At 47.1% G+C, this 20,217-nt stretch overlaps 2 protein-coding genes and 2 non-coding genes across 4 annotated transcripts; all 4 read left to right on the top strand.

The window, feature by feature from the left end:
- Positions 1-272: 272 nt before the first annotated feature.
- Positions 273-12,416, top strand: LOC140279809 (protein NipSnap homolog 2-like). Its single transcript, XM_072375006.1, has 10 exons — positions 273-516; positions 1,771-1,880; positions 1,978-2,023; positions 2,115-2,209; positions 5,582-5,652; positions 8,840-8,980; positions 9,075-9,106; positions 9,284-9,378; positions 9,466-9,549; positions 11,552-12,416. Exons 1-10 carry the CDS (start codon positions 425-427, stop codon positions 11,614-11,616), a joined length of 831 nt encoding a protein of 276 aa, XP_072231107.1. The 5' UTR covers positions 273-424; the 3' UTR covers positions 11,617-12,416.
- Positions 12,417-13,030: 614 nt separating this feature from the next.
- On the top strand, positions 13,031-20,064 carry cct6a (chaperonin containing TCP1, subunit 6A (zeta 1)). The gene is made up of 13 exons (XM_072374759.1): positions 13,031-13,266; positions 13,894-13,957; positions 14,336-14,470; positions 14,550-14,723; positions 14,795-14,898; positions 14,981-15,251; positions 15,472-15,554; positions 17,471-17,567; positions 17,651-17,798; positions 19,092-19,225; positions 19,455-19,557; positions 19,641-19,713; positions 19,794-20,064. Exons 1-13 carry the CDS (start codon positions 13,130-13,132, stop codon positions 19,864-19,866), a joined length of 1,596 nt encoding a protein of 531 aa, XP_072230860.1. The 5' UTR covers positions 13,031-13,129; the 3' UTR covers positions 19,867-20,064.
- LOC140280793 (small nucleolar RNA SNORA22) lies at positions 15,280-15,416 on the top strand. The gene has a single exon (XR_011909713.1). It is a non-coding gene; the product is annotated as a small nucleolar RNA SNORA22 (small nucleolar RNA).
- LOC140280794 (small nucleolar RNA SNORA22) lies at positions 18,886-19,020 on the top strand. The gene has a single exon (XR_011909714.1). It is a non-coding gene; the product is annotated as a small nucleolar RNA SNORA22 (small nucleolar RNA).
- Positions 20,065-20,217: the final 153 nt, after the last annotated feature.

The following is a 20,217-nucleotide window of genomic DNA, read 5'->3' as shown; positions in this document are numbered from 1 at the left end:
CTCTGAGGCAGGTTTATGTGTTAAATAATGTCTGATGTAGCTTATCCGTTCACTGAAATGTGCACGTGCAGGACAGTGCACAAACCAACAGCTTAACTTGGTAATTATTATTAATATTTTGCCCCCTCTGAGCAATGCCACGTTTTATTTGGGTGTGAGAATGTGGATTAAACTGTACAAACAGCGCAGTTTGACACTTTAAAGCCTTGAATAACCCAAAGTCAACGGCAGAGAACTGGACCTAAATCAGCAGAAACTCCTTATTATGGGATGTCCGTGATTTTAATGAAGCGCACCGCGTTAACGGACAACATAACGTTCACCTGGGCTTACGTTACTGTGTCAGCTGGTCCGGGAACAGCCCGGACTGCGGCTGAAGCCGTGTCAAACCACCACCAAACCTCTCAGATGCTTTCAGGGAAAGATGGCGACCCAAGTCCTTCAAAGAGTAGGCAAAGGCCTTCATAAGACGAAACACGGGCTTCAGGGAAACGGACCGGTCGCCGTTGCCTTCAGGTTAGACTTGCACAGATCTCTTTTGCCGATACACACAGTTTGCAGCTGAAAAAAGCGTGTTTAACTCCAGCATAGCTTACAGGAACGACGGTCTGTGGTAGGCTAGCTGGCTAAGCTAACGCTGGAGCGAAGACTAACGTAGGCTAGCTGGCTAAGCTAACGCTGGAGCGAAGCCTAACGTAGGCTAGCTTGCTAAGCTAACACTGGAGCGAAGGCTAACGTAGGCTAGCTGGCTAAGCTAACGCTGGAGCGAAGACTACCATAGGCTAGCTGGCTAAGCTAACGCTGGAGCGAAGGCTACCGTAGGCTAGCTGGCTAAGCTAACGCTGGAGCGAAGACTAACGTAGGGACGTTGGCACGTTTTGAAGGCACTGCAACGTAGCTAGCGTTAGCCTCGTTAGCTCTAAACTTGCTAACTTTATACCAGTTATTACCCTGGAATGATCGTACCTAAAAGTCAGCGGTGTTTGTGTTTTTTTTCCTTGTGTGAGCCACAGTGCAACTTTACGCTGCCTGTCCGTCGAAGGACGGCGTGGGCTGAAAAATCACAGCTGAGTGTCAGTCCCAAACTGGTTTAACTTCAAGGTCACAACGCAGGGAAACGCTGCAAAGCAACACTTGTTCTGATCAATGATTTAGAGACTTCAGGCAGACGCGTCTCTTTTAACGGATACGATGGAAACGGAGTATTTGGCCAGTGAATCCCTTAGATATATATATATATATATATTTATTTATGGAATAAAGTAATAAAGTCGAGGCGACAGCTGAGTGTGTTGTTGATGGTGTTTATATAAGAAAACACGTGTTTGTTCTACAAACAATGGTGTGAAAGAGTCCCAGTAAACAGAGACTTCCTGTTAGATTCAGGTAATTACATGGAAAGGCTGCTCAGAAGGCTAATCTCCTGCTTATGAGCAGCTGATGACTGGCTGCTCTGCTTCCAGCCAAATCCTGAGACCAACATACCAACTTAATATCAAACAGGGCTCTGTTACCAGCATGCCAGTCTAAAGATCTCTGAAAAGCCAGTTCTTTGATTTAAAAGGTGCACCGTTTCTGAACCTGTGGCGACAACAGACTTGTGTAATTCCCTTTAAACTCATTTTAAACTCATTGTAGTGTATCTGGCGTAAGATTGCATGGCCTCACGTTGAAGGTCATGAATGAAATGCATTGTTGAGAGCTTTTCTGTACTGTGTAGCAGAGCTGTTCTTCTTCCTCCCCAACTTGTGTTCTCTTATTCCACCACAGGAGCCTCTCAGGGTTCAAATCTCTTTTTGTTAGAAAAGTTGACCCAAGAAAAGACGCTCACTCTCATCTGATCGCCAAGAAAGAAGACAACAATCTGTACAAAATCCAGTGTATGTTTCGTTTGTGACTGTTCACGTGGCACACCTTAAAAGAGTCATACGCGGCCCGTTAAATGCTCTGTTACCGACTCGGTTCTGTTTCCCACAGTTCACAATGTCAAACCAGAGTGCCTTGATGCCTACAACGATCTGTGGTAAGAAAGTGCCTCTTCCTTAAAGAATCTCTTCTTCTCAAAGCCTGGTTTGGTGCAGATATTTAGCTTCCTTATACGTCTGTGTTCCCAGTGAGGCCGTGCTGCCCTCCATTCACGCCGACCCTGAATACCCGTGTGAGCTGGTGGGCACCTGGAACACATGGTATGGAGAGCAGGATCAGGCAGGTAAGAGCCTCATTATTGCTGCTGATTAACCTGCAGGTGAAGGGCGAGAGATGGCAGCTTAAACCGGGAAACAAAGAGAGAGTAAAACGGATTCTTTTGCTCTCTGAGCTGAAAGCAGTCGACCCGAAGCCTGCAGGTTTTAAAGGAAACGGCACGCTGACATCTTAAGTTCTTAGCCCTGAAAAATGATAGCGGAGAAACGGGGAGAAGAAGAAGAAGTAAAGAAGAAGCAACCAGTCTGGAATATTGGTCCGTTTGTTTGTTTCCAGACTTTTATTTGCAGTTTGAGGGACTCTCTGGGGTTTCTGTCAGCAGATTCCAGCTGCTCTGCGGGTTTATTTCTGTCTCCTTCCGCAGCGTTTTCTGCTGGAACAGGTGTAAAGAGACCTGTCCCCAGATGTGTAGAGTTTCTGTCCCCAGATGTGTAGAGTTTCTGTCCCCAGATGTGTAGAGTTTCTGTCCCCAGATGTGTAGAGTTTCTGTCCCCAGATGTGTAGAGTTTCTGTCCCCAGATGTGAAAGAGTTTCTGTCCCCAGATGTGTGTGAAAGAGTTTCTGTCCCCAGATGTGAGAGAGTTTCTGTCCCCAGATGTGTGAAAGAGTTTCTGTCCCCAGATGTGAAAGAGTTTCTGTCCCCAGATGTGAAAGAGTTTCTGTCCCCAGATGTGTGAAAGAGTTTCTGTCCCCAGATGTGTGAGAGTTTCTGTCCCCAGATGTGTGAAAGAGTTTCTGTCCCCAGATGTGTGAAAGAGTTTCTGTCCCCAGATGTGTGAAAGAGTTTCTGTCCCCAGATGTGTGAAAGAGTTTCTGTCCCCAGATGTGTGAAAGAGTTTCTGTCCCCAGATGTGTGAAAGAGTTTCTGTCCCCAGATGTGAAAGAGTTTCTGTCCCCAGATGTGTGAAAGAGTTTCTGTCCCCAGATGTGAGAGAGTTTCTGTCCCCAGATGTGAGAGAGTTTCTGTCCCCAGATGTGAGAGAGTTTCTGTCCCCAGATGTGTGAAAGAGTTTCTGTCCCCAGATGTGTGAAAGAGTTTCTGTCCCCAGATGTGTGAAAGAGTTTCTGTCCCCAGATGTGTGAAAGAGTTTCTGTCCCCAGATGTGTGAAAGAGTTTCTGTCCCCAGATGTGAAAGAGTTTCTGTCCCCAGATGTGAGAGAGTTTCTGTCCCCAGATGTGTGAGAGTTTCTGTCCCCAGATGTGTGAGAGTTTCTGTCCCCAGATGTGTGAGAGTTTCTGTCCCCAGATGTGTGAAAGAGTTTCTGTCCCCAGATGTGTGAAAGAGTTTCTGTCCCCAGATGTGTGAAAGAGTTTCTGTCCCCAGATGTGTGAAAGAGTTTCTGTCCCCAGATGTGTGAAAGAGTTTCTGTCCCCAGATGTGTGAAAGAGTTTCTGTCCCCAGATGTGTGAAAGAGTTTCTGTCCCCAGATGTGTGAAAGAGTTTCTGTCCCCAGATGTGTGAAAGAGTTTCTGTCCCCAGATGTGTGAAAGAGTTTCTGTCCCCAGATGTGTGAAAGAGTTTCTGTCCCCAGATGTGTGAAAGAGTTTCTGTCCCCAGATGTGTGAAAGAGTTTCTGTCCCCAGATGTGTGAAAGAGTTTCTGTCCCCAGATGTGTGAAAGAGTTTCTGTCCCCAGATGTGTGTGAAAGAGTTTCTGTCCCCAGATGTGTGTGAAAGAGTTTCTGTCCCCAGATGTGTGTGAAAGAGTTTCTGTCCCCAGATGTGTGTGAAAGAGTTTCTGTCCCCAGATGTGTGTGAAAGAGTTTCTGTCCCCAGATGTGTGTGAAAGAGTTTCTGTCCCCAGATGTGTGTGAAAGAGTTTCTGTCCCCAGATGTGTGTGAAAGAGTTTCTGTCCCCAGATGTGTGTGAAAGAGTTTCTGTCCCCAGATGTGTGTGAAAGAGTTTCTGTCCCCAGATGTGAAAGAGTTTCTGTCCCCAGATGTGAAAGAGTTTCTGTCCCCAGATGTGTAAGAGTTTCTGTCCCCAGATGTGTAAGAGTTTCTGTCCCCAGATGTGTAGAGTTTCTGTCCCCAGATGTGTAGAGTTTCTGTCCCCAGATGTGTAGAGTTTCTGTCCCCAGATGTGTAGAGTTTCTGTCCCCAGATGTGTAGAGTTTCTGTCCCCAGATGTGTAGAGTTTCTGTCCCCGGACAGATGTGTGAAAGAGTTTCTGTCCCCGGACAGATGTGTGAAAGAGTTTCTGTCCCCGGACAGATGTGTGAAAGAGTTTCTGTCCCCGGACAGATGTGTGAAAGAGTTTCTGTCCCCGGACAGATGTGTGAAAGAGTTTCTGTCCCCGGACAGATGTGTGAAAGAGTTTCTGTCCCCGGACAGATGTGTGAAAGAGTTTCTGTCCCCGGACAGATGTGTGAAAGAGTTTCTGTCCCCGGACAGATGTGTGAAAGAGTTTCTGTCCCCGGACAGATGTGTGAAAGAGTTTCTGTCCCCGGACAGATGTGTGAAAGAGTTTCTGTCCCCGGACAGATGTGTGAAAGAGTTTCTGTCCCCGGACAGATGTGTGAAAGAGTTTCTGTCCCCGGACAGATGTGTGAAAGAGTTTCTGTCCCCGGACAGATGTGTGAAAGAGTTTCTGTCCCCGGACAGATGTGTGAAAGAGTTTCTGTCCCCGGACAGATGTGTGAAAGAGTTTCTGTCCCCGGACAGATGTGTGAAAGAGTTTCTGTCCCCGGACAGATGTGTGAAAGAGTTTCTGTCCCCGGACAGATGTGTGAAAGAGTTTCTGTCCCCGGACAGATGTGTGAAAGAGTTTCTGTCCCCGGACAGATGTGTGAAAGAGTTTCTGTCCCCGGACAGATGTGTGAAAGAGTTTCTGTCCCCGGACAGATGTGTGAAAGAGTTTCTGTCCCCGGACAGATGTGTGAAAGAGTTTCTGTCCCCGGACAGATGTGTGAAAGAGTTTCTGTCCCCGGACAGATGTGTGAAAGAGTTTCTGTCCCCGGACAGATGTGTGAAAGAGTTTCTGTCCCCGGACAGATGTGTGAAAGAGTTTCTGTCCCCGGACAGATGTGTGAAAGAGTTTCTGTCCCCGGACAGATGTGTGAAAGAGTTTCTGTCCCCGGACAGATGTGTGAAAGAGTTTCTGTCCCCGGACAGATGTGTGAAAGAGTTTCTGTCCCCGGACAGATGTGTGAAAGAGTTTCTGTCCCCGGACAGATGTGTGAAAGAGTTTCTGTCCCCAGATGTGTGAAAGACTTTCTGTCCCCGGACAGATGTGTGAAAGAGTTTCTGTCCCCAGATGTGTAGAGTTTCTGTCCCCAGATGTGTGAAAGAGTTTCTGTCCCCAGATGTGTAAGAGTTTCTGTCCCCGGAGGACACAGAGCTGCTTCATTTCTGGCTCTTCTGCTCCTTCTGTTCCAGTTCACCTGTGGAGATATCGGGGAGGATACCCGGCTCTCACCGAGGTCATGAGCAAACTCCGGCAGAACAAGGTAACGGGGGGCTCTGATTGGTTCTGCCCTGGAGGCCAGAGTTCCCAGCATGCACCCTGAAAACGCCAGTTTCTGTCCATGTGTTTCTGCACCTTTAGCACTGGTTTTCCAGCTGTTTTTAGCTCCTTTACAAAAATGTTGATGCATTAAGTTTCTTTTCTACATTTTTTTAATGTTTAATCTTCAGAAGATTGATGGATATTTTATTGAATTTCTAAGGAAATTCAAGCATCCAGCAGCAAAAAGTAACATACATTAGGATCTATACAAAAACTATGAAGTAACTGTAGAAATAAAATGTTTTGCACAACTATAAACTATTTAAAAATATATAAAGTGACCGTAGAAATAGCAGAAGCACCATCACTGAGAGCTGCTGTACAGCCTGATGGAGTTCTTCAGGCTGTTGGTGGAGCAGGACTGAGACAGCAGGCTGCCACTGAACTGCTGTCCGGTCCAACCTGTCATCCAGCTGCAGCCCCAGATGTTCATACGTCCTGCCCACCTGTTGGAGCTGTGGTTTCCTCCCTCTGAAGTCCACCACAGTCTCCTTAGTCTTGCAGGTGTCCAGCTGTAGGCGGTTGGACCTCCACCAGGCTCCTGTACTGCCCGTCCCGTCCATCTTTAACATGTGGCAGGGCCCAGATGTGCGCTGGAAGCCAGATGTGCGCTCGCTGCTCCCCTCGTCCAGATGAGAGTAGGCCCTCTGCAGCAGGCAGAGGATGCTGCCACTGCTCCAGATCAATCACTTGCTCTGATGCCAACAAGGCTGCACACAGATATAAGGAATATTCTCACAGTTTAGAGCAGGGGTCGGGAACCTTTTTGACTAAGAGAGCCATGAAAGCAAAAAATTTGGAAATTTATTTCAATGAGAGCCATATAATATATTTTAAAAGTGAATTCAACTAAATGTCAGTATAATAAGCCTCTGAATTTATTAGCATATTATATTAGCATATTATTTACTAGCACATATTAGCATATTTTATTAGCATATATTAGCATATTATTTATTAGCATATTATATTAGCATATTATTTATTAGCATACTCGCCATCTGTGAATGGTTTTCCGTTCCTCACTATTGCTAAAGATCCAGCAAAGCTAGCGGAATTATAGTCACCTTGCCGGGTTGCTGCTGGCTAGCTTGTACCCTGCTCAGTAGCTCTAGCTTGTACCCTGCTCAGTAGCTCTAGCTTGTACCCTGCTCAGTAGCTCTAGCTTGTACCCTGCTCAGTAGCTCTAGCTTGTACCCTGCTCAGTAGCTCTAGCTTGTACCCTGCTCAGTAGCTCTAGCTTGTACCCTGCTCAGTAGCTCTGGCTTGTACCCTGCTCAGTAGCTCTTGCTTGTACCCTGCTCAGTAGCTCTAGCTTGTACCCTGCTCAATAGCTCTAGCTTGTACCCTGCTCAGTAGCTCTAGCTTGTACCCTGCTCAGTAGCTCTAGCTTGTACCCTGCTCAGTAGCTCTAGCTTGTACCATGCTCAGTAGCTCTAGCTTGTACCCTGCTCAGTAGCTCTAGCTTGTACCCTGCTCAGTAGCTCTAGCTTGTACCCTGCTCAGTAGCTCTGGCTTGTACCCTGCTCAGTAGCTCTGGCTTGTACCCTGCTCAGTAGCTCTGGCTTGTACCCTGCTCAGTAGCTCTAGCTTGTACCCTGCTCAGTAGCTCTAGCTTGTACCCTGCTCAGTAGCTCTAGCTTGTACCCTGCTCGGTAGCTCTAGCTTGTACCCTGCTCAGTAGCTCTAGCTTGTACCCTGCTCAGTAGCTCTGGCTTGTACCCTGCTCAGTAGCTCTAGCTTGTACCCTGCTCAGTAGCTCTAGCTTGTACCCTGCTCAGTAGCTCTAGCTTGTACCCTGCTCAGTAGCTCTAGCTTGTACCCTGCTCAGTAGCTCTGGCTTGTACCCTGCTCAGTAGCTCTGGCTTGTACCCTGCTCAGTAGCTCTAGCTTGTACCCTGCTCAGTAGCGCTAGCTTGTACCCTGCTCAGTAGCTCTAGCTTGTACCCTGCTCAGTAGCTCTAGCTTGTACTCTGCTCAGTAGCTCTGGCTTGTACCCTGCTCAGTAGCTCTAGCTTGTACCATGCTCAGTAGCTCTAGCTTGTACCCTGCTCAGTAGCTCTAGCTTGTACCCTGCTCAGTAGCTCTAGCTTGTACCCTGCTCAGTAGCTCTAGCTTGTACCCTGCTCAGTAGCTCTAGCTTGTACCCTGCTCAGTAGCTCTGGCTTGTACCCTGCTCAGTAGCTCTAGCTTGTACCCTGCTCAGTAGCTCTAGCTTGTACCCTGCTCAGTAGCTCTAGCTTGTACCCTGCTCAGTAGCTCTAGCTTGTACCCTGCTCAGTAGCTCTAGCTTGTACCCTGCTCAGTAGCTCTAGCTTGTACCCTGCTCAGTAGCTCTAGCTTGTACCCTGCTCAGTAGCTCTAGCTTGTACCCTGCTCAGTAGCTCTTGGCACGCTTTCTTTCTGCTGTCTCCTGCCGGGTATTTTGATGCAAAGGTAGCATGGCGCGTTTTTTTCGGCCGTTTCATCGATGTAATTTTGTCTTTGCAAATTAGACACACCGCAGAATTTGCTCTCTCCACAAAGGCGAATTCTTCAGTCCATTCGGCCTGAAATGTACGATACTCGTCATCTTTTTTTCTTTTCGCCATCTTCTTCGTCGAAGGGTTAGCTTTGAGCTAATGACCGAGCAGACTGATTCAAAAGGGGGCGTTTACCTGTTTTACAACGGCCAACGTAGTCCAGTATCATCCAATTAAAATAATGGACAACTGCTCCTGCAGCCCTGAACAGGACATGAAAAATCGATGGATGGATTAAAACAAGTGAGAATATTTAGTTTTATCTGCGAGCCAGATGCAGTCATCAAAAGAGCCACAGGTTCCCGACCCCTGGGTTAGAGCGTTATTAAGCTTTATTTCTGCAGGTAAAATCTCATTGAGACTCAGGGTCTTATTGTCTCACCTGACCTCCTGCTGGAGCCCGTTCCAGGGTCCGAGGACGCCTTATTGCCCAGTTCAGTGCAGACGGATCAGCACACAGTCAGAGGAAGGACAGATGCATGTCCTCAGGCCTTCCCATAGAAACAGAACTTTTTAAGTGTCTGAAACCAGTTGGAACGACCCGACCGGACACGAGAGTTTCAGGTCCAGTCTTACTTGGCTTGTCTTGGCTTGTCTTGGCTGTAGGGGTTCATGGAGTACCGGGCAGAGAGGGGGAAGATGCTGCTGTCTCGCAGGAACCAGCTGCTGCTGGAGTTCAGCTTCTGGAACGAACCGGTCCCCCGCCCAGGACCCAACATCTACGAGCTGCGCTCGTACCAGCTCAGGGTGACTGCCTTTCTTCCATCACATTCACTGCTTTTCCTGCCATGCCTGACCTGTTAAATGACTTATTGTCCTGCTTTTCCTTCTGTGATTTCAGCCAGGGACGATGATCGAGTGGGGAAACTACTGGTAAGACGGAGCTTTGTTCTCAAGCTGAGCCTCTCAGTTCATAGCATTTCTAAAGTTATTGGACTTTTTCTCCGTAAACTCCTGATGCTGTTGTGATTCCAGAGCAGGTTAGTCAGTGAATGGGAGACTTGTCTGAGCAGTAAAACCTGGTAACGGGCCGTTTTTACATGCTGGCAGGGCCCGGGCCATTGAGATCCGGCAGCAGAACCAGGAGGCAGTGGGAGGCTTCTTCTCTCAGATCGGAAGTCTGTACACGGTTCACCACTTATGGGGTGAGCAGAGTTCAACATGTCCGCTAACACTAAAGCAGGATGTGTGTGTTGGAGTCAAACTCACGTGTGAACGTCTGCGTCCTCCAGCCTACAAGGACCTCCAGTCCAGGGAAGACATCAGAAACGCAGCCTGGCAGCGGGAAGGTTGGGACGAGGTGGTTTATTACACAGGTGAGTCTGAGCTGGGCTCTGAGTTTCTGTCCCTTTGCTCTCTGCTCGGAGCATCAGGGACGAGCAGCTGAACAAAGGGGGGGGGGTCACAGAACGGCACATTTGAACAAAGGGGGGGGGGTCACAGAACGGCACATTTGAACAAAGGGGTGGGGGTCACAGAACGGCACATTTTCATTAAAGTCTTACCGGGGGCTCACAACCCGCCGCTTCTACTTCTTCTGCCGCCGGAAGCGGCCAAAGGGGCGGGGCTTATATGTATAGCAACTAGCAGATATATATAATAATCCTTCCATACATCGGTTCCCTCTTTCACCATGGATCCTACTCTGGGCCTTCTTTGTGTTTCTTTGTGTTTGCGCTCTGCCGTTTTTTTCCCGCCTTTTTCCACATTTTTCCAAATTTTTTTTCTGCATTTTTTCCACATTTTTCCACATTTTTTTCTGCCTTTTTCCACATTTTTTTTCTGCCTTTTTCCACATTTTTTTCTGCCTTTTTCCACATTTTTTTCTGCCTTTTTCCACATTTTTTTCTGCCTTTTTCCACATTTTTTTCTGCCTTTTTCCACATTTTTTTCTGCCTTTTTCCACATTTTTTTCTGCCTTTTTCCACATTTTTTTCTGCCTTTTTCCACATTTTTTTCTGCCTTTTTCCACATTTTTTCCTGCCCTTTTCCACATTTTTTTCCTGCCCTTTCCACATTTTTTCCTGCCCTTTTCCACATTTTTTTCTGCCTTTTTCCACATTTTTTTCTGCCTTTTTCCACATTTTTTTCTGCCTTTTTCCACATTTTTTCCTGCCTTTTTCCACATTTTTTTCTGCCTTTTTCCACATTTTTTTCTGCCTTTTTCCACATTTTTTTCTGCCTTTTTCCACATTTTTTTCTGCCTTTTTCCACATTTTTTCCTGCCCTTTTCCACATTTTTTTCCTGCCCTTTCCACATTTTTTTCTGCCTTTTTCCACATTTTTTTCTGCCTTTTTCCACATTTTTTTCTGCCTTTTTCCACATTTTTTTCTGCCTTTTTCCACATTTTTTCTGCCTTTTTCCACATTTTTTCTGCCTTTTTCCACATTTTTTTCTGCCTTTTTCCACATTTTTTTCTGCCTTTTTCCACATTTTTTCCTGCCTTTTTCCACATTTTTTTCTGCCTTTTTCCACATTTTTTTCTGCCTTTTTCCACATTTTTTTCTGCCTTTTTCCACATTTTTTCCTGCCCTTTTCCACATTTTTTTCCTGCCCTTTCCACATTTTTTCCTGCCCTTTTCCAAATTTTTTTCTGCCTTTTTCCACATTTTTTTCTGCCTTTTTCCAAATTTTTTTCTGCCTTTTTCCACATTTTTTTCTGCCTTTTTCCACATTTTTTTCTGCCTTTTTCCACATTTTTTTCTGCCTTTTTCCACATTTTTTTCTGCCTTTTTCCACATTTTTTCTGCCTTTTTCCACATTTTTTCTGCCTTTTTCCACATTTTTTCTGCCTTTTTTTCACCTTTTTTCGCCTTCGGATTCCAGATCGGCCCTAATTGGCTGTCGTCGCATCGCATCACTGCTCATTTGCATAAAGTTGAGCCTTTCTCAACTCTTGAAGCCCACAACGCCGGCTGCTCATCGAAAATACTACATTATATTAATGTAAAGAGAGTAATGTTACATTGAAAATGAATGGCAGCTGGCTGCTCACGCTGCTTTTGGTGTGAACCCCGGTTAAACAACTCAAACCTTCACTGGACAAAGTGAAACTGACACGAATCACTGTTGCATCAGACGTTTGTTTCCGTTGTTTCTCTCTCAGAAACAAACATCTGCAGCTGAGGCTGTCGGTCAGCACCAGCTGCAGGACTAAAGAGGACTAAAAGCCACTAAATGCAGCGTTCCTGGACCAGCTTTCACATTTTATTTGGGTTGTTTCAGGAGGGTAAAATAAATGCTTAGCTGGTTAAAATGTGTTTAAAGAATGAATTCTGTTCTGAAAAGCTGAAAGTTGCTCCTTTCCCCCCCCACAGTCCCTCTGATTCAGCACATGGAATCCAGAATAATGATTCCCCTGAAGACTTCGCCCTTGAAGTAACCAGGAACAGCAGAAGCAGCCGCTGCGACAGCTTCTCTGATCTGTAGAGCGTAACCAACCATCCGAGCGTGCACTGATTACCTGATTATGTTTTCTCTTTTTGTTGTTTCTTTGCTGTTTTCCTCTCCTCCGCCTTTCTGTGTGGACTGTTGTTCAAAGGTGTCTCTGTTACCGTGACCTGAGTTACTGAGAATAATCTGCCATTTTCCTCCTCCTCACTGGTGCCGTCATGTAAAATGAGAAGAAGCTGGAAGCCCTGGACGGAGGAAGCTGCCCCAGGCTTGCGTGTCCACTCCAGAAAACGTGTTTACAAGGCTCCGATCCATCATCCATTCGTTGCATGTCGAATCCTGTCAGAAAGATTTGGATGAAAGTGACACTTTATTCAGAGTCTGAAGTTAATGCATCACCTCCTGTATCAAACTGGCTTCCTTAACTTCCAACAGGGACACTTCCAGCTGAGAAACGGGGGGGCAAGGTGATGGAAATGATTAGAAAATGTGTTTGAGTTGCTCATTATTTAACGAACAGACTACTGTAGGAGGCGGGTTTTGTCTGGGCCCAGATCAGCTGTTCTAACAGGTGAATGGTCTGTTTTTGTGTTGGTTTTCCAATGGTCAGGTTGTAGGTTGTTCAGCAGCCAGAGATGCGATCACTCCTAGGTGAGTGACGCCATCATAACCATCTGTTGCTGGTGGACAGGAGAGGAGAGATGTCTCGGTGTGGTAAATGTAAAATGCAGTGCTTTAATAAGATTAGTTGTATATATTTAATTAAATTTCTGATGAATTGGAAAAAAAGACTGGTGTCAAGTGTGGTGTTCTACAGATACGTGTGCGGCCTTCAGCTCTTACATTTTACCGGCTTTCAACCAGCAATGACCAAAAATGTATCGGGAAACAAAGATGTCACCCTGGAGTGTGATAAAAGCCATGTCTGAAAGAAATCTCCTTCACACAGACACCCTGAGTTTAGCCATTACTCTTTATAGAGGGGAAATTTACCACAAAACACTTTGGGCATCAGACTAAAGATCAAACCTCAGTTTTTAATCAAGTTGTGTTGTAAAATTGACCAAATTAATGCGTCGTCAAAGGTGTGGCTGGTGCTGCCTTTAGGGAGCGTAGGAAATCTTAACAGCCTAACTTTTACTGCCAAACGCAATAATTAGGAAAGCCATTTTTAAGTTTCACGTGACGCACCTACGTCATTCTTTCATACAATAACGCAAGTACGCAAAGTTTATTTGCTTTATAGCCTTGAAATGGACCAGTTTTAGCCCGCGTTTCTACTTCTGTTCCTTTCTCGCCTCCTATGACGAGAATAGACAGCATTAATTTAGGAAAAAGCCGAATGTCCCACACCCGTCTGTTCACTCAAAGGCAGCACGAGAACACGTGTTAGAGCCTTCTGGAAACCGACTCCCTTTTCTGGAGCGGCCCGACTCCGAGCAGCGCTCTCTCTCTGCCGGCGTGACTTTTTACTTTACTTCCGCTGGTTGTGCTGCTTCGTAATGGCTGCCGTAAAAGCTCTGAATCCCAAAGCCGAGGTGGCCAGGGCCCAGGCCGCCCTGGCTGTGAACATCAGTGCCGCCCGGGGGCTCCAGGACGTGCTGAGGAGTAACCTGGGACCGAAAGGGACCATGAAAATGTGAGTGCCTTCGGGGCTCTTTGTGCAGCACGCGTGCTATGCTAACTTACTGCTAAGTAGCTAACACCGTCTGCTATTTACCGGCAAACTGTTGGCGCAGTTATTAGTCTTTTCACACCGACTCTGCTTGCTACAAAGTTAGTCATTCCAGTCTACCAGAACCAGCACTTTATTAAATAATAATTCCACCCAACTGAGGCCTCTTTGCTAAGTGATTAAGGGGTTTCCCTGCGCACGTTGCGCTGCCCAGTCATCGTGATCCGACCACATGCTAACGTTAGCATGCTAACATTAGCATGCTAGCTGTAGCTGGTTAACGGTTAATGCTAACTGAGGGCGCAGTCATAAAGTTGGAGGCAATTTGACGTGAAACTCGCCATTAATTTGGCAGGACTGATGAGCAACTCTATTGGAAACCGATATTTATAATCGCCTTCTTATCTAATCCAGAAATTAAGCACTTTTCATGTTGTAATTGCAATTAGCCGCCAGAATGTACGCATTTCTCTGTACATATTTGATTAAATCTCGGCCAAAAAGCTGCATATGTTAAACGTATTGACGGGAATATGCGTTAAAACAGTATTTGTGTCACATGAACGTGTGTTTTGCCGTTTGGACCTGCAGGCTGGTGTCTGGTGCAGGAGACATAAAGTTGACCAAAGATGGCAACGTCTTGTTACACGAGATGGTAAGAAAGTGCTGAGCGGTGATTTACTCCGTCTGTGTGCTGAAATCCTGACTTAATTCAACATGTTAAGATGCCGGCCGGCTTGTCCTAAATGTGTGGCTTTGATTGATCTTTTTTTGTTGTTATCACACGTTTAAATGACCATTTGAGCACATTTCTGTCTCCAGTCAGACTAACTTTAATCAGATTGAACATATTTCCATTTTATAATCTGATGGATTAACCTTTAGGTTTGTTAAAGGATGCAATAATGAAGCTTGAAGGTTGTTAATTAGAATATTAACGTGTGAATTTGACCTTTTTCACCTCCTGCCGTGATGCACCTTTGACTTTTCCTGACGTTTTTCAGCAGATCTCAAAGACTTTATTCTTTTTCAGCAAATTCAGCACCCGACCGCGTCGCTGATCGCTAAGGTCGCCACGGCGCAGGATGACATCACGGGGGACGGGACCACCTCCAACGTCCTCATCATCGGGGAACTGCTGAAGCAGGCTGACCTCTACGTGTCAGAGGTGAGGGGGCGGAGCCACAGGCTGGGCGCCATCTCCTGAGCTTTTTATACTTGATGTGTGCTTTGATTCGCTGCTGCAGGGCCTCCATCCCAGAATCGTTGCCGAGGGCTTCGAGGCGGCCAAGGAGAAAGCCCTGGCTGTGCTGGAGGAACTGAAGGTGACCCGGGAAATGGACAGAGAGACGCTCATCAACGTGGCGCGAACCTCCCTGAGGACCAAAGTCCACTCGGAGCTGGCAGACCTGCTCACCGAGGTGAGAAACCTTCTTTCTCCTTCATGTTGGACATAAAGGGCTGTGGTCTTAATCGAGTTGTCCGTCTGCAGGCTGTCGTGGACGCCGTCCTCGCCATCGCCAGGCCCAACGAACCCATCGACCTGTACATGGTGGAGATCATGGAGATGAAGCATAAGACCGACTGCGACACACAGTGAGTTCAAACGGCCCCGGAACCAGCTGCGCTTCGGGCCTCAAAGGTGAGGAATCTTAACGCTGCTTCTGGGCTTCGGCAGGTTGATCAGAGGTCTGGTTCTGGACCACGGCGCCCGGCACCCCGACATGAAGAAGCGGGTGGAGGATGCCTTCGTGCTGACCTGCAACGTCTCTCTGGAGTACGAGAAGACGGAGGTCAACTCTGGCTTCTTCTACAAGAGCGCCGGCGAGAGGGAGAAGCTGGTGGCGGCAGAAAGGAAGTTTATCGAGGATCGAGTGCAGAAAATCGTGGCCCTGAAGAAGAAAGTCTGTCCCGGGGATGAAAAGGGTTTCGTGGTCATTAACCAGAAGGTACGGCGTCGGATAATCGCGGCTAAACGTGCACAGTGAACACCCGGGGATGCTAACGTAGCTCTCCCTGCTCACATGCATCTGTGCCACAGTAACTCTGATCTGTACCTCTGCATTGGGGGAGCCGGCTCCTCCCCTACATGTATTCAGCGGATCAGGATAACCTTTAATCCTTTCTGCTAATGAGCGCTAATACGAGTGTGGTCCCTGTTCTGTTTAGGGCATCGACCCGTTCTCTCTGGATGCCCTCGCCAAGGAGGGCATCGTTGCCCTGCGCAGGGCAAAGAGGAGGAACATGGAGAGGTAAGAGCGCACTTTCCAAGCTGCAGACCCTGCTGGAGCAGCTTTTATGTGCTCCACAAGAAGGAGAAACTGACACAGGGATCTTTAGCTGTTTATTCTAGGTGTTAGATGCTTTTTTTTGGTAAATAAGAGGGCAAGAAAACCACCTGCAGAATTTAATGTGACAGCAGTATCTTTCTTCACCACTAGAGGGCGCCCTCCGGCCTGTTAGAAGCAGCAGGTGGAGTCCAGCCCTGCTTAATGTGACTTATTACGCTGTTTTCCACGTGCTTTGGAAGTTTGGAGCTGACCACTTTTCGTTAGATGTCAGGAAACCGATGCTAGCTACTGTTAGCAGTACAAGTTTATGATGCATTATGTGTTTACAGCCCCCACAGAAGAGTAATTTATCCTTTTATATCACAGAGATGGTTCAGTCAAGAACCAATAAATCCAATAAATGGAAATGATAAATCGTTAAAAATACATTTACCCTGAAGATATATTCTCCCACAGCCAGTGGAGGCAGAGATATTCCCCCTTTAGGAATACCGACCCCAGCTGCTCTGTAAAGGCAGATCTCAGACCAGCTGCTCTCTAAAGGCAGATCTCAGACCAGCTGCTCTGTAAAGGCAGATCTCAGACCAGCTGCTCTGTAAAGGCAGATCTCAGACCAGCTGCTCTAAAGGCAGATCTCAGACCAGCTGCTCTCTAAAGGCAGATCTCAGACCAGCTGCTCTGTAAAGGCAGATCTCAGACCAGCTGCTCTGTAAAGGCAGATCTCAGACCAGCTGCTCTGTAAAGGCAGATCTCAGACCAGCTGCTCTGTAAAGGCAGATCTCAGACCAGCTGCTCTGTAAAGGCAGATCTCAGACCAGCTGCTCTGTAAAGGCAGATCTCAGACCAGCTGCTCTGTAAAGGCAGATCTCAGACCAGCTGCTCTGTAAAGGCAGATCTCAGACCAGCTGCTCTGTAAAGGCAGATCTCAGACCAGCTGCTCTGTAAAGGCAGATCTCAGACCAGCTGCTCTGTAAAGGCAGATCTCAGACCAGCTGCTCTGTAAAGGCAGATCTCAGACCAGCTGCTCTGTAAAGGCAGATCTCAGACCAGCTGCTCTGTAAAGGCAGATCTCAGACCAGCTGCTCTGTAAAGGCAGATCTCAGACCAGCTGCTCTGTAAAGGCAGATCTCAGACCAGCTGCTCTGTAAAGGCAGATCTCAGACCAGCTGCTCTGTAAAGGCAGATCTCAGACCAGCTGCTCTCTAAAGGCAGATCTCAGACCAGCTGCTCTGTAAAGGCAGATCTCAGACCAGCTGCTCTGTAAAGGCAGATCTCAGACCAGCTGCTCTGTAAAGGCAGATCTCAGACCAGCTGCTCTGTAAAGGCAGATCTCAGACCAGCTGCTCTGTAAAGGCAGATCTCAGACCAGCTGCTCTCTAAAGGCAGATCTCAGACCAGCTGCTCTCTAAAGGCAGATCTCAGACCAGCTGCTCTCTAAAGGCAGATCTCAGACCAGCTGCTCTGTAAAGGCAGATCTCAGACCAGCTGCTCTGTAAAGGCAGATCTCAGACCAGCTGCTCTGTAAAGGCAGATCTCAGACCAGCTGCTCTGTAAAGGCAGATCTCAGACCAGCTGCTCTGTAAAGGCAGATCTCAGACCAGCTGCTCTGTAAAGGCAGATCTCAGACCAGCTGCTCTGTAAAGGCAGATCTCAGACCAGCTGCTCTGTAAAGGCAGATCTCAGACCAGCTGCTCTGTAAAGGCAGATCTCAGACCAGCTGCTCTCTAAAGGCAGATCTCAGACCGGCTGCTCTGTAAAGGCAGATCTCAGACCGGCTGCTCTCTAAAGGCAGATCTCAGACCAGCTGCTCTAAAGGCAGATCTCAGACCAGCTGCTCTCTAAAGGCAGATCTTCTCAGTTTGCTCCTCCTCCTCCAGACTCTCCCTCGCCTGCGGCGGCATCGCCATGAACTCGGTGGATGACCTCACAGCCGAGTGCCTGGGGCACGCCGGGCTGGTCTATGAGCACACGCTGGTGGGTATCCTGTCCCAGCGGCACGTTTAGCCCCCCCCCCTGCTTCTGGAGTTCATGTTTCAGCGGCTCTTTGCTGTTTCCAGGGAGAGGAGAAGTTCACCTTCATAGAGAAGTGTGGAAACCCTCGGTCTGTCACCCTGCTGGTGAAGGGCCCCAACAAACACACGCTGACGCAGATCAAAGACGCCGTCAGGGACGGGCTGCGAGCCGTGAAGAACGCCATCGAAGACGGTAAGAGCGGCACAGACACCGCCGGGGTAAAGGAAACTGTCTTTGCACCGAGTCTGCGGCTGCAGGAGTCTGCAGATCCACTGGAGGTTTTTAGGGTTTTTAAAAGGTTTTTAGGGTTTTTAAGGTTTTTAAGGGTTTTAAAGGGTTTTTAAAGGGTTTTTAAGGGTTTTTAAAGGGTTTTTAAGGGTTTTTAAAGGGTTTTTAGGGGTTTTTAAGGGTTTTTAGGGTTTTTAAAGGGGTTTTTAAGGGTTTTTAAAGGGGTTTTTAAGGGTTTTTAAAGGGGTTTTTAAGGGTTTTTAAAGGGGTTTTTAGGGTTTTTAAGGGTTTTTAAAGGGTTTTTAAGGGTTTTTAAAGGGTTTTTAGGGGTTTTTTAGGGTTTTTAAAGGGGTTTTTAAGGGTTTTTAAAGGGGTTTTTAAGGGTTTTTAAAGGGGTTTTTAAGGCTTTTAAAGGGTTTTAAAGGTTTTTTTTAAAGGGTTTTAAAGGTTTTTTTAAAGGTTTTGAGGTTTTTAAAGGGTTTTTTAAGGCTTTTAAAGGGTTTTTAAGGCTTTTAAAGGGTTTTTATGGTTTTTAAAGGGTTTTTATGGTTTTTAAGGGTTTTAAAGTTTTTTTTTAAGGTTTTAAAAAACGTTTTAAGGCTGTTTAAGGTTTTTTAAATTTTTTTCTTAAAATATTTTTTAAGTATTTTTTTATATATATATTTTTAAGGCTTTTTTAAAGGTTTTTAAAAGTTAAAGGTTTTTTGAGGTCATGAAAAAGTGAAATTGTTGTTGTGTGTCTTTTACTTTTCTTGGTTTGAGGTTTTCTAAGGCTTTTAAAGGTTTTTAACGTTTTTTTTTTAAGGCTTTTAAAGGGTTTTTAAAGGTTTTTTGAGGTAATTTAGAAGTGAAATCGTTGTCGTGTGTCTCTGACTTTTCTTGGTTTGAGGGTTTTAAAGGTTTTTTTTAAAGTTTTTTAAAGGGTTTTTAAGGTTTTTAAAGGGTTTTTAAGGTTTTTAAAGGGTTTTTAAAGGGTTTTTAAAGGTTTTTAAAGGTTTTTTGAGGTAATTTGGAAGTGAAATCGTTGTGGTGTGTCGGTGACTTCTCTCTTTTGCACGGCGAACACCCAGAGGCGCCGTGTGGCTCTCTCTGGCCTCCTGTGTCTGTGCTACAGTAACTCTGGTCTTTTCCTCTACATTTGGAGAGTCGTGTCTCTCTCACATGTTTTCAGTTGACCAGAACAGTTTCCCTGTTTGTTCCTGTTTGGGCGCCGCCGTCCCGCCGCTCTGAGCAGCCCTTTAACCTCTGACCTTTCAGGCAGCGTGGTGTCCGGGGCGGGGGCCTTCGAGGTGGCTGTGGCCGACGCTCTGGTGAAACACAAGCCCAACGTGAAAGGCAGAGCTCAGCTGGGAGTCCAGGCCTTTGCAGACGCTCTGCTGATCATCCCCAAGGTGAGCTGAAGTCTCGCCGCTCTGCTGCCGCCTCACCGAGGCTGGTCTGCTGCCGCCTCACCGAGGCTGGTCTGCTGCCGCCTCACCGAGGCTGGTCTGCTGCCGCCTCACCGAGGCTGGTCTGCTGCCGCCTCACCGAGGCTGGTCTGCTGCCGCCTCACCGAGGCTGGTCTGCTGCCGCCTCACCGAGGCTGGTCTGCTGATGGTCTCTCCTCCTCACGCCCTGCAGGTCCTGGCCCAGAACTCTGGCTACGACTCGCAGGAGACTCTGCTGAAGCTGCAGACCGAGTACAAGGAGTCCGGTCAGCTCGTAGGAGTCGACCTGAGCACAGGTCAGAGCCAGCTGTGATCCGTCCAGACATGCCCCCCCCCACACAGACGATGCCAAAGCTTGTGTTTGTGTTTGCTTTCTCAGGGGAGCCGATGGTGGCGGGCGAAGCAGGCGTGTGGGATAACTACAGCGTGAAGAAGCAGCTCCTCCATTCGTGGTGAGGTCCTGTTGGCCCCTAAAGCCGCTGAAGGTGCTCTGATGATGGCGTTAATCCACCTTTAACCTCTCTGTCTGCAGCACGGTGATCGCCAGCAACATCCTGTTGGTGGATGAGATCATGCGAGCTGGAATGTCCTCTTTGAAAGGTTAAAGGTCGAATGAGAGGAGGAGGAGATGTTGTCGTACCTTTGGCTCCCTGAAGCTTCCCGGCCTGGACGCCGTCTCCATCGTCGGTTTTTCTTCTTCATGGATTTGTCATCGTCTCCCTGGTTTATTTATGAGATTTTGTTTAAAGCACTGACCTCTGCCGCACACTTCTGTTTCTACCCATTAAAGGATTTTGGCTCCCGGAACATTTGGTTTTGTGACTCTTATCTTTTTTTATTTTCTTTTAAATCATTTGAAATGTTTTGGCTCCAGAACGGTTCAGATATTCGGAGATTATTCCCCCCCGAGTCCAGTCTTACAGTGCGGTGCACCCCATAATCAGCAGGTATTATTA

The sequence above is a fragment of the Leuresthes tenuis genome, unplaced genomic scaffold, assembly GCF_036924035.1.
Source record: "Leuresthes tenuis unplaced genomic scaffold, fLeuTen1.0.hap1 SCAF_21, whole genome shotgun sequence".
In the NCBI taxonomy this organism is placed as follows: domain Eukaryota; kingdom Metazoa; phylum Chordata; class Actinopteri; order Atheriniformes; family Atherinopsidae; genus Leuresthes; species Leuresthes tenuis.
The sequence above is the reverse complement of the archived record's forward strand: the minus strand, read 5'-3'. Positions and strand labels throughout refer to the sequence as shown.

Coding starts and splice junctions, on each gene's coding strand:
- cct6a (XM_072374759.1), top strand. CDS start 13,130: ATGGCTGCCGTAAAAGCTCTGAATCCCAAAGCCGAGGTGGCCAGGGCC. Junction 19,558..19,640: donor AGGAGTCGACCTGAGCACAG/GTCAGAGCCAGC, acceptor TTGCTTTCTCAG/GGGAGCCGATGGTGGCGGGC. Junction 19,714..19,793: donor AAGCAGCTCCTCCATTCGTG/GTGAGGTCCTGT, acceptor CTCTGTCTGCAG/CACGGTGATCGCCAGCAACA.
- LOC140279809 (XM_072375006.1), top strand. CDS start 425: ATGGCGACCCAAGTCCTTCAAAGAGTAGGCAAAGGCCTTCATAAGACG. Junction 2,210..5,581: donor TGGAGAGCAGGATCAGGCAG/GTAAGAGCCTCA, acceptor CTTCTGTTCCAG/TTCACCTGTGGAGATATCGG. Junction 9,550..11,551: donor CGAGGTGGTTTATTACACAG/GTGAGTCTGAGC, acceptor CCCCCCCCACAG/TCCCTCTGATTCAGCACATG.